This window comes from Ornithorhynchus anatinus, chromosome 2 (assembly GCF_004115215.2).
Source record: "Ornithorhynchus anatinus isolate Pmale09 chromosome 2, mOrnAna1.pri.v4, whole genome shotgun sequence".
NCBI lineage: Eukaryota > Metazoa > Chordata > Mammalia > Monotremata > Ornithorhynchidae > Ornithorhynchus > Ornithorhynchus anatinus.
Genome location: NC_041729.1, coordinates 27,037,583 through 27,051,809, shown reverse-complemented (window position 1 = coordinate 27,051,809; position 14,227 = coordinate 27,037,583). Strand labels below are relative to the sequence as shown.

At 55.5% G+C, this 14,227-nt stretch overlaps 1 protein-coding gene across 4 annotated transcripts; it reads left to right on the top strand.

Annotated features, from left to right (window-relative positions):
* Positions 1 to 458: 458 nt before the first annotated feature.
* On the top strand, positions 459 to 14,089 carry SGF29 (SAGA complex associated factor 29). 4 transcript variants are annotated; one of them, XM_029054724.2, is made up of 10 exons: positions 459 to 533; positions 5,053 to 5,129; positions 6,511 to 6,586; positions 6,679 to 6,751; positions 11,110 to 11,174; positions 12,414 to 12,543; positions 12,647 to 12,793; positions 12,975 to 13,010; positions 13,172 to 13,334; positions 13,854 to 14,089. In XM_029054724.2, exons 2-10 carry the CDS (start codon positions 5,055 to 5,057, stop codon positions 13,968 to 13,970), a joined length of 882 nt encoding a protein of 293 aa, XP_028910557.1. In that variant the 5' UTR covers positions 459 to 533; positions 5,053 to 5,054; the 3' UTR covers positions 13,971 to 14,089. The 4 variants fall into 4 exon arrangements, with proteins under 4 accessions (XP_028910557.1, XP_028910548.1, XP_028910539.1 ...); XM_029054715.1 differs by lacking the exon at positions 459 to 533 and adding an exon at positions 3,976 to 4,049; XM_029054706.2 differs by lacking the exon at positions 459 to 533 and adding an exon at positions 4,159 to 4,338.
* The last annotated feature ends 138 nt before the right edge of the window (positions 14,090 to 14,227 follow it).

Sequence of the window (14,227 nt, the reverse complement as noted above, 5' to 3'; positions counted from 1 at the left end):
GCTGTGTGACTGTGGGCGAGTCACTTCACTTCTCTGTGCCTCGGTTACCTCATCTGTAAAATGGGGATTGCCTGGGAGCCTCACCTGGGAGGACCTGATTACCCTGTATCTACCCCAGCGCTTAGAACATTGCTCTGCACCTAGTAAGCGCTTAACAAATACCAACATTCTTATTAAGTGGCAGAGGCGGGATTCGAACCCCTGACCTCTGACTCCCAAGCCTGGGCTCTTTCCACTGAGCCACAACAAGCACAGAGCAGCACTAATTCCGCTGGCAGTTTGGGGGCCCGATGAGCCAAAGGGTGGAAACTACAAAGGGAAACTACAATTCCCAGAAGCTGTAGCGGCAGCTGGGGCCGCCCCCGTTGCTTCGAGGTCAACTAGGACTACATTTCCCAGCAGGCCCTGGGCGGGCGGCGCATGCGCACCGGCCTCCCGCTCCGGGAGCAGGGGGAGCAAAGTTGGGGGGCGGTGAGCCGCCGCCGCCGCGCCCGTCCCCGCCGCTGCCGCCGCTTCCTTTCCACCTGGTCCCGGTAAGGGGGCACGGAGGGCTCCGGGGAGGCGGCGGAGGAGCGGAGCCTTGCGCGGCCCCACCGGGGAGCGCGCCCGGGCGGCTCCGGGAGCCCCGCAACTGCGCATGCGCGGAGCCGCCGGCCCGGGGGGGGCGGGGGGGGGGAAGGCAACGTGCCGCCGCCACCGCGCGGGGGCGCTCTGTCGGCCGACCTCGTGCTGCGCCGCACGGCCCGCAGAGCCCGCGCACGAAGCGCAGAGCGTTATAATAATAATGATGGCATTGGTTAAGCGCTTACTATCTGCAAAGCACTGTTCTAAGCGCTGGGGAGGATACAGGGTGCTCAGGTGGTCCCCCGTGGGGCTCACAGTCTTCATCCCCCCTTTACAGATGAGGAAACGGAGGCACAGAGAAGTTAATAATAATGTTGGTATTTGTTAAGCGCTTACTAGGTGCAGAGCACTGTACTAAGCGCTGGGGGAGATACAGGGGAATCAGTGAGGCTCACAGTCTTCATCCCCATTTTACAATTGAGGTAACTGAGGCACAGAGGAAGGGAAGTGACTTGCCCACAGTCACACAGCTGACAGGCTGCGGAGCCGGGATTAGAACCCATGACCTCTGACTCCCAAGCCCGGGCTCTTTCCACTGAGCCATGCTAATAATAATGTTGGTATTTGTTAAGCGCTTACTATGTGCAGAGCACTGTTCTAAGCGCTGGGGGAGATACAGGGTCATCAGGGGGTCCCACGTGAGGCTCTCAGTTAATCCCCATTTGACAGATGAGGTCACTGAGGCAGAGAGAAGTGAAGTGACTTGCCCACAGTCACACAGCTGACAAGTGGCAGAGCTGGGATTCGAACCCATGAGCTCCCCAGCCTGAGCTCTTTCCACTGAGCCACGCAGAGAGAACAGAGGCACAGAGAAGTTAAGTGACTTGCACACAGTCACACAGCTACTAAGCGCTGTGGGAAAGTAATAATAAGAAGAACAAATACTATCCTTATTATTATTATTCGTTAAGCGCTTCCCATGCGCCAAGCACTGTCATAAGAAGCAGCGTGGCGCAGTGGCAAGAGGCCGGGGTTGGAAGTCAGAGGTCGAGGGTTCGAATCCCGGCTCCGCCGCTTGCCAGCTTTGGGCAAGTGACTTTGGGCAAGTCATTTCACTTCTCTGTGCCTCAGTCACCTCATCTGTAAAATGGGGATTAAAACTGTGAGCCCCACATGGGACAAGCTGATCACCTTCTATCCACCCAGCGCTTAGAACAGTGCTTTGCACATAGTAAGTGCTTAACAAATACCATCATTATTATTCTAGGCCACTTAACTTCTCTGTGCCTCAGTTACCTCATCTGTAAAATGGGGATGAAGGCTGTGAGCCCCACGTGGGACAACCTGATTACCTTGTATCCACCTCAGCGTTTAGAACAGTGCTCTGCACATAGTAAGCACTTAGCAAACACCAACATTATTATTATTATTCTTCTAAGCGCCGGGTAGATACAAGGTAATCAGGTTGTCCCACGTGGGGCTCCCAGTCTCCACCCCCATTTTACAGATGAAGTAACTCAGGCCCAGTGAAGTGACTTGCGCAAGGCCACACAGCAGTCAAGTGGCCATCCTGGATTAGAACCCACGACCTCTGACTCCCAAGCCCCTACAACAGAACAGAACTGGCAGACACGTTCCCTGCCCACAACAGGTTTACAGTCTAGATGCGTGGAGACACTGCCTCTTCCACTGGCGTGGGGCTCGACGCATCCAAGCCCGGGCCTGGTGAGAAGCAACGCAAGAAGAAAACCCACCTACGTATTGGTTGCCTCTTTCTCTCTCTCCCCATCGCAGACCTCTTTATTTTATTTTTTTATGGCATTTATTAAGCGCTCACTATGTGCCAGACCCTCTACTAAGCATTGGGGTAGATAGAGGTTAATGAGGTTAGACACAATCCGTGTCCCAACATGGGGCTCAAAGTCTTTAACCCCATTTTGCAGATGAGGTAATTGAGGCACAGAGAAGTTCAGGGACTTGTCCAAGGTCACCAGTGGCAGAACTGGGATTAGGCCCAGGTCCTTCTCACTCCCAGGCCCGTGGTCGTGTTGCTCTATCTCTAGCCCTCACACACCGCTGCACGCCCCCTCCTCGAAGCCCTATGGAAAGCTTCAGGAAGCCTTCCCTGATGAATTTCTAACCTCCCCCGCTTTATATCTTGCACTTCTCGGTCTCCGTAAGCACTTACGTCTCCTCTCGCCTTATGCTGTCGAGTCGTCCCCGACCCGTAGCGACTCCGTGGCGCATCTCTCCCGGGACGCCCCTCCCTCCATCTGCAATCGTTCTGGTAGTGGATCCAGAGAGTTTTCTTAGTCAAAATGCGGAAGTGGTTTACCGTCGCCTCCTTCCGTGCGGTCAACTTGAGTCTCTGCCCTCGACTCTCTCCCATCCCCGTTGCTGCCCAAAACAGGTGAGTTTTGACTCGTGGCAGACGGCCTCCCACTCCCTAGCCATGTGAAGCAGCGTGGCTCAGTGGAAAGAGCACGGGCTTTGGAGTCAGGGCTCATGAGTTCGAATCCCAGCTCTGCCACTTGTCGGCTGTGTGACTGTGGGCAAGTCACTTAACTTCTCTGTGCCTCAGTTCCCTCATCTGTAAAATGGGGATTAAGACTGTGAGCCCCACGTGGGACGACCTGATTCCCCTATGTCTACCCCAGCGCTTAGAACTGTGCTCGGCACATAGTAAGCGCTTAACAAATACCAACATTATTAGCCACTGGCCAAGCTGGGAATGGAATGGACAGGACTGTGCCTGACTCTCCCTCCCGTAGTCGAGACCGGTAGAGGACTGGAAACTCTCCACGTGCGATCCCGAGAGGAGAAGCACTGATGCACCTAGCTTGATATCCTTATCCCTCCTACCTATCTAATTTATTTTTGCGTCTTTGGCTAGACTGTAAGTCTCCCAGATGCCTCCTTCAGTATTTTGCACACTTCTCGCCCCACGTCAACACGATGGCTTAAGAATCGATCGATCAGTGGTATTTCTCGAGCGCTTGTTTTATTTTTATGCTACTTGTTAAGCGCTTACTGTGTGCCGGGCACTGTTCTTATCACTGGGGTAGATAACGAGTCAATCAGGTTGAACCCGGTCCGTGTCCCACGAGGGGCTCAGAGTCTTAATCCCCATTTTAGAGATGAGGAAACTGAGATAAAGAAGGGATTTTCCCAAGGTCACATGGCAGACGCATGGAGCGGGGACTAGAACCCAGTTTCTTCTGGCTCCCAGGCCCGGGTTCTACAGCGCTGACCGTAGGCAGAACACTATACTGAACGCTAATCCCGTCCGCCAGAAATAGGCTGAAACGAACACTTTCGGCAACCTTCTCTCCCCCACGGTTCACACCCCACGCTGCTGCCGGGATCGCCTGGAGACCGGGAGGAAAACGAGAGAGAGGGAGCGGGAAAGCTCCGTAGAGGTGTGAGGGCCTACCCCCAATCCGGCCCTGGCAGATCCACCGTTGGCCACGGCCACCATTGCCATGGTAACCCCTGCAGCCGCTCTGGGTGTTGGGCCCGGGGCAGCCGCATTATGAGCTGTGAGCCGAAGGCTTCAGCGTGGGGGTGGCGGGTCAGGCCGGGACCGTACGGGAAGCGGCGGCTGCCGAGGAGGAGGAAGACGAGGAGGAGGAAGCCGAGGAGTCTGGGCAGCCTCCCCTTCCCTCCCCCGCTTCCCCGGGGCGCCATCAGGGAGGGGGCTGTTGCGTCTCTCTCTTCCTGCTACTGGATTCTCGGCCGGTCGGGACCCCAGGATTTGCACTCGCCTTAAATCAGGTCGGGAGGTCGTTGCTTTCATTGGAGAATTCCCCCTCGCCTCAGCACCCCGGTGGGGGAGCGAACTTCAGCCCCCCGAGGGTTGGGGAGGGGGTAAAAAGAAGGGGTGGAGGAATTGAGGACGTTATTCGATCGATCAGTTGTATTTATTGAATGTTTACTGTGGGGGGGAGACTGTACTAAGCACTTGGTAGACTATAACACGGTGACCCCCACGTGGGATAGGGATTGTGTCCAACCCGATTTTTGGGTATCTACCTCATCGCTTGGCACGGTGCTGGTCACATAGTAAGCGCTTAACAAATATCACAATTACTATTATTACAGCAGAACAGACACATTCCAGTACTTTTTGCATTGTATCCAATGTTCTGGTCCAAAGTGGGGGATTTAAAGGGGTCCGGCCCTCCCAAGAGAGACTTTGGATCTGTGTCCTTTGAGCGTTTGGAATTCGCCCCACTCTCAGCCCTACAGCTCTTATGGGCGTACCTATAAATTACTTATATCAATATCTGTCTCCTCCTCTAGACCGCTGTCGGCAGGGAATGTGTCCGTTTATTATTATATCGTACTCTCCCAAGTGCTTAGCGTCGTCCTCTGCCCGCAGTAAGTTCTCAATAAATGTGATTGAGTGAATAAATAAACACCCTTGATTGATGGGGCTTCTGTTCCCAGGCCCACCGCCCCCCGCCACCGTCCCGTTCTGTCTCGCAGGAATGGCTCTGGTGTCAGCTGACTCCCGCATCGCTGAGCTCCTCACTGAGCTGCATCAGCTGATCAAGCAAACCCAGGTAACCCCAACCCCCCGCCCCCCCAAACCATCACCCTTCTCATCTACCTCCTTGAAAGAGGAAAAGCAGGATGCAAGTAGGAATGCGGAGTGCTGAGGGGCGGACCAGTGGAGTGAAGGGTAAAAAGCCGGCAAGGGTGATGAAGTGAACTGGGGGAGGGGGGTTTGTGAGAACAAGGGACACAGGAGTGACCTTGGTTGGGTAGTCGTATTGAGCACGATAAAGAAATAATGTACAGGAGATGCGGGGCTTTGGCTGCCCGGCTTTTTGGGCCGGAGGGCGGGCGGCCGTAGCTGGTGGGCCCTGCCCCTTGGAGCAGAAGGGGAGCTAAGATGGAGGCTGCATTTCTTGCCCCCCCGCAACAGGCAGCAGCCACCGGCCCGGGACGCGGCAGCCCCTCCCGCTGTCCGGCTCTTGCTGGGTTCTTGCCGGCTTTTCGCGGTGCCTGTGACCTCAGACCCCGGTGAGGGCCCGCCAGGCAGATTGTAGGAAGTCCCCAGTGAGGTTCGGGGGTGTCTAGGGGAGGGGTCTGGGCTCCAGAGCCGCCGCCGCGGCTGCGTTAACCCCGCGAGCCCACAGCCGCCTCCCACCACGGCCCAGCCGGCGTGTACCGGACCGGCTTCTGTGGCGCGGCCGGCCGAGGGGGTGAGGGGGGCGGGCGCTGTTGCAGGAGAGAAGCGGGAGCGGAAGACAACAGGCTAGCCAAAGATGAGCTTCCTTCCTCTCTCTCCTCACTTCAACTCTTTCCTCCTTCTCTTTTTTTCCTTCCTTTATTTTATTTTAGCTAGCGACATTTGTAAAGCTCTCACTATGCGCCAGTCACTGTACAAATACCGGAAAGGGTACAAGGGAATCAGGTTGAGCGCGGTCCCTGTCCCATGCGGGGCTCACGGTCTAAATACCCACTTTACAGATGAGGGAACTTAGGCAGAGGGAAGTGAAGTGAGTTGCCCAAGATCACACAGCAGACAGGAGGCGGAACTAGAATTAGAACCCAGGACCTTCTGACTCCCAGGCCTGGGCTTTATCCACTAGGGGAAGGAAGGAGAAGTAGCACGGTCTAGTGGCTAAAGCACTGGGTTCTAATCTTGGCTCCGCCACTTGTTAGCTGTGTGACCTTGGGCAAGACACTTCACTTCCTGTACCTCATTCCCTCATCTGTAAAATGGGGATTTAGACCGTGAGCTCCATGTGGGCAGGGGCCGTGTCCGATCCGATTAGCTTGTATCGAGCCCGGCGCTTAGGATACAGCCCGGCACGTAGCAAGCACTTAAAAGAATACCATTTAAAAAATAAAGAAATCTTTGAAAAAAGGGGCTGTGGGACTGCTTCCTCCAAATCTACCCTCCGGCCTTCTCGGTTCTCTTCTCCGTCTTTTCAGGAGGAGCGCTCCCGGAGTGAACACAACCTGGTCAACATCCAGAAGACCCACGAGAGGATGCAGACGGAGAACAAGAGTGAGTGGTAGAAGTGGGGAGGGGACAGTAGCCCGGCTTGTCGAAAGACCCGCGCCCATGGGGTTTTCTTTCTCTCTCTCTTCCGTTTCTAGTCTCCCCCTATTACCGGACAAAGCTGCGAGGTCTCTATACCACCGCAAAGGCTGATGCAGAGGCAGAGTGCAAGTGAGTGCGGAGAGAATCCCTCCTCTCCCCTGCACCCCCACAAGACCAGGTCCAGGGTACCCACTGTCTCTTTTTCTGCCCTTCTTACTTTTCCTCTTGCTCTGCCCTCCCTCTTCCACTTCCTCACCACCCGTATCTTCTGTCCACCTCCTCTCTCTCCTCTCCTGTACTGCTCTTGGCCTCTCCGCTCCGCTTATTGCTTCTCCTTACTCTTCTGTTCACTTCCTCTTCCCTCCCGTCCCTCTCTCGGCCCATCCTCTCTGCTCATTGCTTCTCCTCGCTCTTCTGTCGGCCTCTTCTCTCCTTCCCTGTCCCTCTCCGCTCATTGCTTCTCCTCGCTCTTCTGTCCCCCTCCTTCGGCCCCCTCTCCTCTCATTGCTTCTCCTCGCTCTTCTGTCCCCCTCCTTCGGCCCCCCCCCTCCGCTCATTGCTTCTCCTCGCTCTTCTGTCCCCCTCCTTTGGCCCCCTCTCTGCTCATTGCTTCTCTGCGCTCTTCTGTCCACCTCCCCTTCTCTCCCCTGTCTACCTCCTTCAGCCTCCCCTCTCCGTTCATTACTTCTCCTCATCCTTGTGTCCACCTCCTCTCTCCTCCCCTGTCACCCTCTCGGCGTGTCCTCTCTGATCATTCCTCTCCTCGCTCTCCTGTCCACCTCCTTCGGTCTCCCCTCTCCATTCATTGCTTCTCCTCGCTTTCTCTCCACCTCCTCTCTCCTCCCCGTCCCTCTCTCGGCCTCCCCTCTCCACTCGTTGCTTCTCTCAGCTCCGTCTCCCCATCCTCATCGCACCCTTATGCCTCCGCTCCCTCTCCCCTCTGCCTGTTCCTGCGTCCTCTCCCCTCTATCTTTTCATCCTTAGGACTTACGAATTCTTTCCAGGAGCACCGCAGAGGGAGCGAGAAGAAATATGTAACAGATTTTTCCCTCTGTGCTGTTGCCAGGACCTTTCTTTCACTTTCTCCCTCCAAAATAAGCATTGTCCTCGGGAACGCAGGGAGCTGAATTTGGGTTTCAACTTGGTCATTTTTAATAATAACTTTAATAATTACCGACTCAGAATTTTAGACCAGGAGTGGACCCCAGAGAGGTGGTAGGGGATATTTATTGTTGTCCTTTACCAAACACGGAGGATAGCGCTCAAAAAATACGACCGACCGATAGGAGAGAAGTCCTCCAAGCAGGGAAACGTAGTGAGGGTTCGTCGGGGTCTGGCAACCACAGTTGAGAGAGCGTGGCTACAAAACTATTTCCCAGCGAAAATCCCACGTGGTCCCGTTTTTTTTCCCCTCCTTTACCGCCGGGCCCGAGCCAAACAGAAAGAGGACCTTGGGCTGGTTTGATTCCAGGCAAATTCTAGGCCCCAACTTAACTCTCTGAAAGCAAGGTAGGCTCTTTGCGGGGAACCGTAACTCTTTCGGGGCAGTACCGGGGAACCTCTCAGTCAGCGCATCGCCGCTGGGTTCTCTAAACAGCCCTGTCGTGATGTGAAAGAGTTCCGGGCTCCTCTCAGTGAGCCTCCCTAACTTCCAGAGAGGAACTCAAATTTCCGGGAGGAGCGTTGGGCTTTATGCCGTGGGAAACGCCGACATCGCAGCTGTGCCGAGGGCTCCGTTTCCCTACTTAGCATAACGATCTTTCACCCACCCCTCACTAAGCTGCCCACGGTCAAGTGCCCCCGAAGACCCCACCCTAAGAGGAGCCAAGTGGGAACCCACAGTCCTCCGCTCCAAGCTGAGCCTCCCCCGCTCCGATCCCGGCCTGCCCTCATTCCTCTGGGAGGAGGAGAGCTGAGAGAATCCCTGGTTGGAAACCAGAGGTCAGAATAAGCAGGAGTTTCAGTTTCATTACCCGCCTGGACAAGAATGAGCAGCATGGCCTAATGGGTAGAGCATGGGCCTGGAAATCAGAGGACCTGGGTTCCAAATCTGGCTCTGCCACACGTCTGCTCTGTGACCATAGGCAAGTCGCTGTACTTCTCTGTGCCTCAGTTCTTTCATCTGTAAAAGGGGGATTAAGATTTTGAATACCACGTGGGACATGGCTGCGTCCATCCTCATTAGCTTATATCTGTCCCAGGGCTTAGTTCAGTGGTTGGCTCTAAAGTGCCTAACATATACCATAAAAAAGGAATACCGATACTGCTCTTTCTCCCCTGCCTCTGTCCTTCTTGGGATCTGACTCTGTTTGGATTGGTTTCTTTGTGATCCGGCCTCTTAAACCCTGGGAACAACGCTCTGCTTTATCTCCTGGACTCTTGTATCTACCCAGCCCTTAGTACAGTGTTTGGCCCGTAGTAAGTACTTAACAAATGCCATTAAAACCAAAAAAAAATACTAGGAATGCTGGGAATTTGCCTAGAATCTATCTTTCCAGTCACCCCAAGGTCCTCTTTATGTTCAGTTCAGGCCCTTCCGGAAGGGAGGGAACAAAACGGGACCCCGGAAGGTTGTGGCATTTCCACTGGGAAATTTTGTAGCCACATTCTCCCAACTATGGACACCAGACCCTGACGAAACCTCACCATTCCCCAGCTTGAAGAGCTTCTCTCCACTCTGCGGCCCATTAAAAAAGAAAATATATAAGAAAAGAAAATATGTTAAGCACGTATTATGTGCCAGTCACTGTATTAAATGCTGGGATAGAGACAAGATAATCAGGTGGGACACAGTCCGTGTTCTATATAGGGCTCACAGTCTTAGTCCCCATTTTACAGTTGAGGTAACTGAGGCATGGAGAAGTTAAGTGACTCGCCCAAGGTCACAAAGCAGGCAAGCGGTGAAGCAGGGTCCTTCTGACCCCCCCAGGCCCGGGCTCTTTGCGCTAGGCCACGCTATTTTTCATTTCCATTTCTGACCGAGAATTCTGAGTCAGTGGTGATGGGAGAGAAGGAAGTGAGAAGATGTAAATCTAGATATGACATTCTGATGGATAACAGGAATGGTGTTTTCACTTGTAAAATTTGCCCGAGGAAAGACATGAGTCGTCGTGAATTCTCATTTTCACACACCTGTTTGGGGCCCTCACTGAAAAATTCCAGTGGCGTCAGCAGAGCTCTCCGGGGTGGATGCGCATTCTGGAAAGGGTCACGGACAGGAAGGACGGGGAAGACGGCTGCCGTCTCCTGAGGGAGGCAGCTTCTGGATGCGCCAGCCACTTCTTCGTTGTGTTCCACGCCACCTCTGCCCCCATTTATTATAGTAATAATAATAATAACGGTATTTGTTAAGCGCTTACCGTGTGCCAGGCTGGGGTGGATAGAAGCTAATCGGGTTGGACACGGTCCCTGTCCCACGCGGGGTTCACAGTCTCCATCCCCGTTTTGCAGATGAGGGAACTGAGGCCCAGAGAAAAGTCAAGTGACTTGCCCAAGGTCACCCGGCGGACGAGTGGAGGAGGCGGGAGCAATAACAATAATGTTGGTATTTGTTAAGCGCTTACTGTTTGCAGAGCACTGTTCTACGCGCGAGCAGATACAGGGTCATCAGATTGTCCCACGTGAGGCTCACAGTTAATCCCCATTTTCCAGATGAGGGAAATTAAGTGACTTGTCCACAGCCACACAGCTGACGTGGCGGAGCCGGAATTTGAACCCGTCACCTCTGACTCCCACGCCCGTGCTCTATCCACAGGGCCACGCTGCTTCTACTTTATACCGTTTGGCAGCCCCTCGCTTATGGCTTCTGAGAGCTGGGCCCTTCGAAGTGCTCCTGCTCCGAGACAGGAGTGGACAGAGACGACAAGAGGTGGGGGCCCAAAGCGAGGGTACCGCAGGGGAAACAAACCCCTCTGGCACGCCCCGGTAGCCCGGCTGGCTGGTGTCTGTCCACGGGGGCCCCCTGGAAAAAGAAGGCACCGCTTCTGGGGTTTTTGGGCTGTTGAAATGTTCTAAAAAGTCTCAAGGAGCAATAGACTCGTGGAGCTGAAGTTCAAACATTTAGGCTAGGCCAGCCTCAAGTGGGGCACAGAAGAATTCCAGAAGCGCAGGGTGGGAGGGAGCGGACCTCCCAAATGCCCACTTGAAATGGCTCACGGGGAATCGGCAGAGCAGGGGAAAAGCCAGGACCGGAGCCTAGGCGTTCTGGATGAGAGCAAGGGCTGTGTAACCTTGGGCAAGTCTCTTCTGTGGGCCTCAGTTCCCTCATCTTTAAAATGGGGATTATTACTGTGAGCCCCAGGTAGGACACGGACCGTGTCCAACCTGATTAGCTTGTATATACCCCAGAGTGTACGGCGCCTGGCACGTAGTAAGCGCTTAACCAAGATCATTATTCAAAAGAACAAAAGAGTGATATTTCAGCTTGGTCACAGAAGATTGTATAAGCACCTCACCTCCTGTGTTTCCGTTCCTCCCATTCCCCGTAGCATCTTGCGCAAAGCCCTGGATAAAATTGCTGAGATAAAATCCCTCCTGGAAGAGAGGCGTATCGGTGAGTCTGAATCTTTCCTTTGCCTCACGAGGAGACTTTAAATTCGCTGAGGGCCAGCGCCATGTCTTACCGAAGAGTTCTGGCCGTCATTCACCTCCCCATATTGAGGAGAGAGGTTGAGGGAGAGGTGCTTTGCTCAGTCCCCAGCAGGAAGGGGGTCCGAGGGAGCTCCTGTTTCTTGGCCTAAGGGGAAGGTCGGGTGAGGCCTTCCCCTCTTTTGCGGGGAGTTTTGAAATAATGTTTCAGGTTTTTCCAGGAAGGGTCTCCCTGAAAATGTGTATCTCCCATGATCACTCTCGCTCTCTCAGTCTCCCCTCTTATGATCCCTGAGAAGTCAGAAAGGGGTGGGTTTCTTAGTCCTATTTCTGTGCACTCAGATTTGGATTGTTTTTGTTTTTGCTAATTGCTCTCCGTGCCTTTAGGGGAGCCCTGCGGGGCAAACAGAAAGCATTCAAAAATGGTTCCTCTGCTTTTCCCACATCCCAGTGTGGCCCCTCTGATGCTACTGAGGAGCAGAGACCTGAAATGAATTTTAATTATTAACATTGACTCTTGATCACTTAATCAAGCATCTGTTACCAGTTTAACCCACAGCCTGATTTTCTTCAAGCCTTAAGTCTGTCTCACCTGTGAGTTGATTTTAGGCTCCAGGAGGCACAAACACTTACCCTAATTAAAACCCAGATCTCAGCTCCTATTAGTGATAACAGTAGCAATAGGGATATTCGATAAGCTCTTACCGTGTGCCAAGCACTGTACTAAACATTGGTCTAGATTCAAGACCACCAGTTCGGACACGGTGCCTGTCCCCACATGGGGCTAACGGTCTAAGTCAGTCAGTCGGTATTTATTGAGTGCTTACCGTGTGCAGGGCATTGTACCGAGCGCTTGGGAGAGTACACAACAGAATATAACAGTCACATTCCTGCCCGCATCGAGCGTATAGTCTAGTAGGTCTAAGTAGGAGGGCGGACAGGTATCGTATCCCCGTTTTACAGATGAAGGAACTGAGGCCCCCAAAATGGTAAATGACTCGCTCAGGGTCCCACAGCAGGGTTGTGTGCCTCAGGGAAGGGTGAAGGCGCCTGAGGGGCCGGGGGTGGGGAGGGACCCTGCGAGGGGGGTGCACAGGTGATGCCCGGAGGACCGAGGATGGCACGGGAGAGAGAGGATGCGTGGGGCGGGGGATTGGAGGAGGAAAGGGGCCCAACCTCAAGGTGTTCTCCCAACCCCTTACAGCGGCGAAGATCGCGGGACTGTACAATGACTCCGAACCACCGCGGAAAACCATGCGCCGGGGCGTGCTGATGACTCTGCTGCAGCAGTCGGCCATGACCCTGCCCCTCTGGATCGGGAAGCCCGGGGACAAGTGAGCGCCGGGGCGGGGCCTCTAGCAGGACCCGGCGGTGGGCGGGGCGAGGCGCCGGGACCCCAGCCCCGGGGGTCGTGACGGGGCCTCTTCCTCCCCCCAGGCCCCCGCCACTGTGCGGCGCCATCCCTGCCTCCGGGGACTACGTGGCCAAGCCCGGGGACAAGGTGGCCGCCCGGGTGAAGGCCGTGGACGGCGACGAGCAGTGGATCCTGGCCGAGGTGGTCACCTACAGCCACGCCACCAACAAGTGAGCGGACGTCGGGCGCCCGCCCTCGGGACCGCCCCCCACCGGGGGAGCCCGTCGTCTCCCCTTCTCGCCTCCTGCCCCGATTCCCGGGGGTCCCTCCCCGGCCGGCGTCCCTCGGGTCCCGGGGTGGCGCGGGGAGGAGCTGGGCGCAGCCGCCGCAGCCGATCTCTTCCGGCCGCAGGTACGAGGTGGACGACATCGATGAAGAAGGCAAAGAGTGAGTGAGCCGGCCGATGGGGAGCGGGGCCGGCGGGGGCCGGGGGATGGGGAGGGGAGGGCTCTCCCGAAGGAGAGGTCTGGCTCGGGCCGGGGGAGATGGGAGCCCCGGGGGAAGAAGGCTCCCCGGCCCGGCTGAGGGGGCCTCCGTCGTCCCCACAGACGGCACACCCTGAGCCGCCGCCGCATCATCCCGCTGCCCCAGTGGAAGGCCAACCCCGAGACAGACCCGGAGGCCCTCTTCCAGAAGGACCAGCTGGTGTTGGCGCTCTACCCGCAGACCACCTGCTTCTACCGGGCCCTCATCCACACCCCTCCGCAGCGGGTAGAACGAGGGCTGGGGGTTGGGGTGGGGGGTGAGTTTGGGGAGCGGGGCCTGACCTGCTCCTCCACAGCTGGGGCTTAGAGGTGGTGGGAAAGGGGGTGGGGGGCGAACCCCGTCAACCCCTGATCTTCCCGGCTCAGGTTGACCGAAGGGGAAGAGCGCTTCCTTTTACCGCCCTCCCGCCCCGCCCCCAGCCCCACCCCGGGCCTCGGCCAGTCCAGTTCTCTTTTGCCATGGAGAAAACAGGAAATGTATACAGAAAGGGTAAAGGTTAATGATCAGAAAGATTCATGATCAGAAGGAACCCTGCGGTGGGGAAGGGAGGGGGAGGTGTGAGCTGAGGAGACCTGAGAATCTCCTTCCCTGGAAGACCCTTCCCCGAGGGGCAGCTCCGTCCGTGGTGGCCGGGGGCGGGGCGTGGGAGCGATGGCCCCGTAGGCTTGTTCAACTCAAGAACCTCTCAAGCTCTGATGGGTCTTGGCTCGAAAAGATTGATCGACTGATCGATTGTCTCGGTAGCCTCAAGATGACTACTCGGTCCTGTTTGAAGACACCTCCTATCCCGACGGCTACTCCCCTCCTCTCAACGTGGCCCAGAGATACGTGGTGGCCTGCAAGGAGCCCAAGAAGAAGTGATGGGAAGCGGGGAACTACCCCCATCCTAGCCCCTTTTGGCCTGGCATCCCTCCTCTCCCGTTCACGGGGGAGAAGTGATGTGATTTCATCCGGTCAAATAAACCGCCCTTTCCTCCCTCCTCCTCCTCCTCCTCCCAGCTCCAGCCAGACCTGGCTTCCCCCGCCCCGTGAAATTTTTACAGAACTTCTTCCTTAGACTGAGACAAGGGAAATCTAGGTGCTAGAGAGCCAGGACGCACGAATTCCGGTCGAAGACA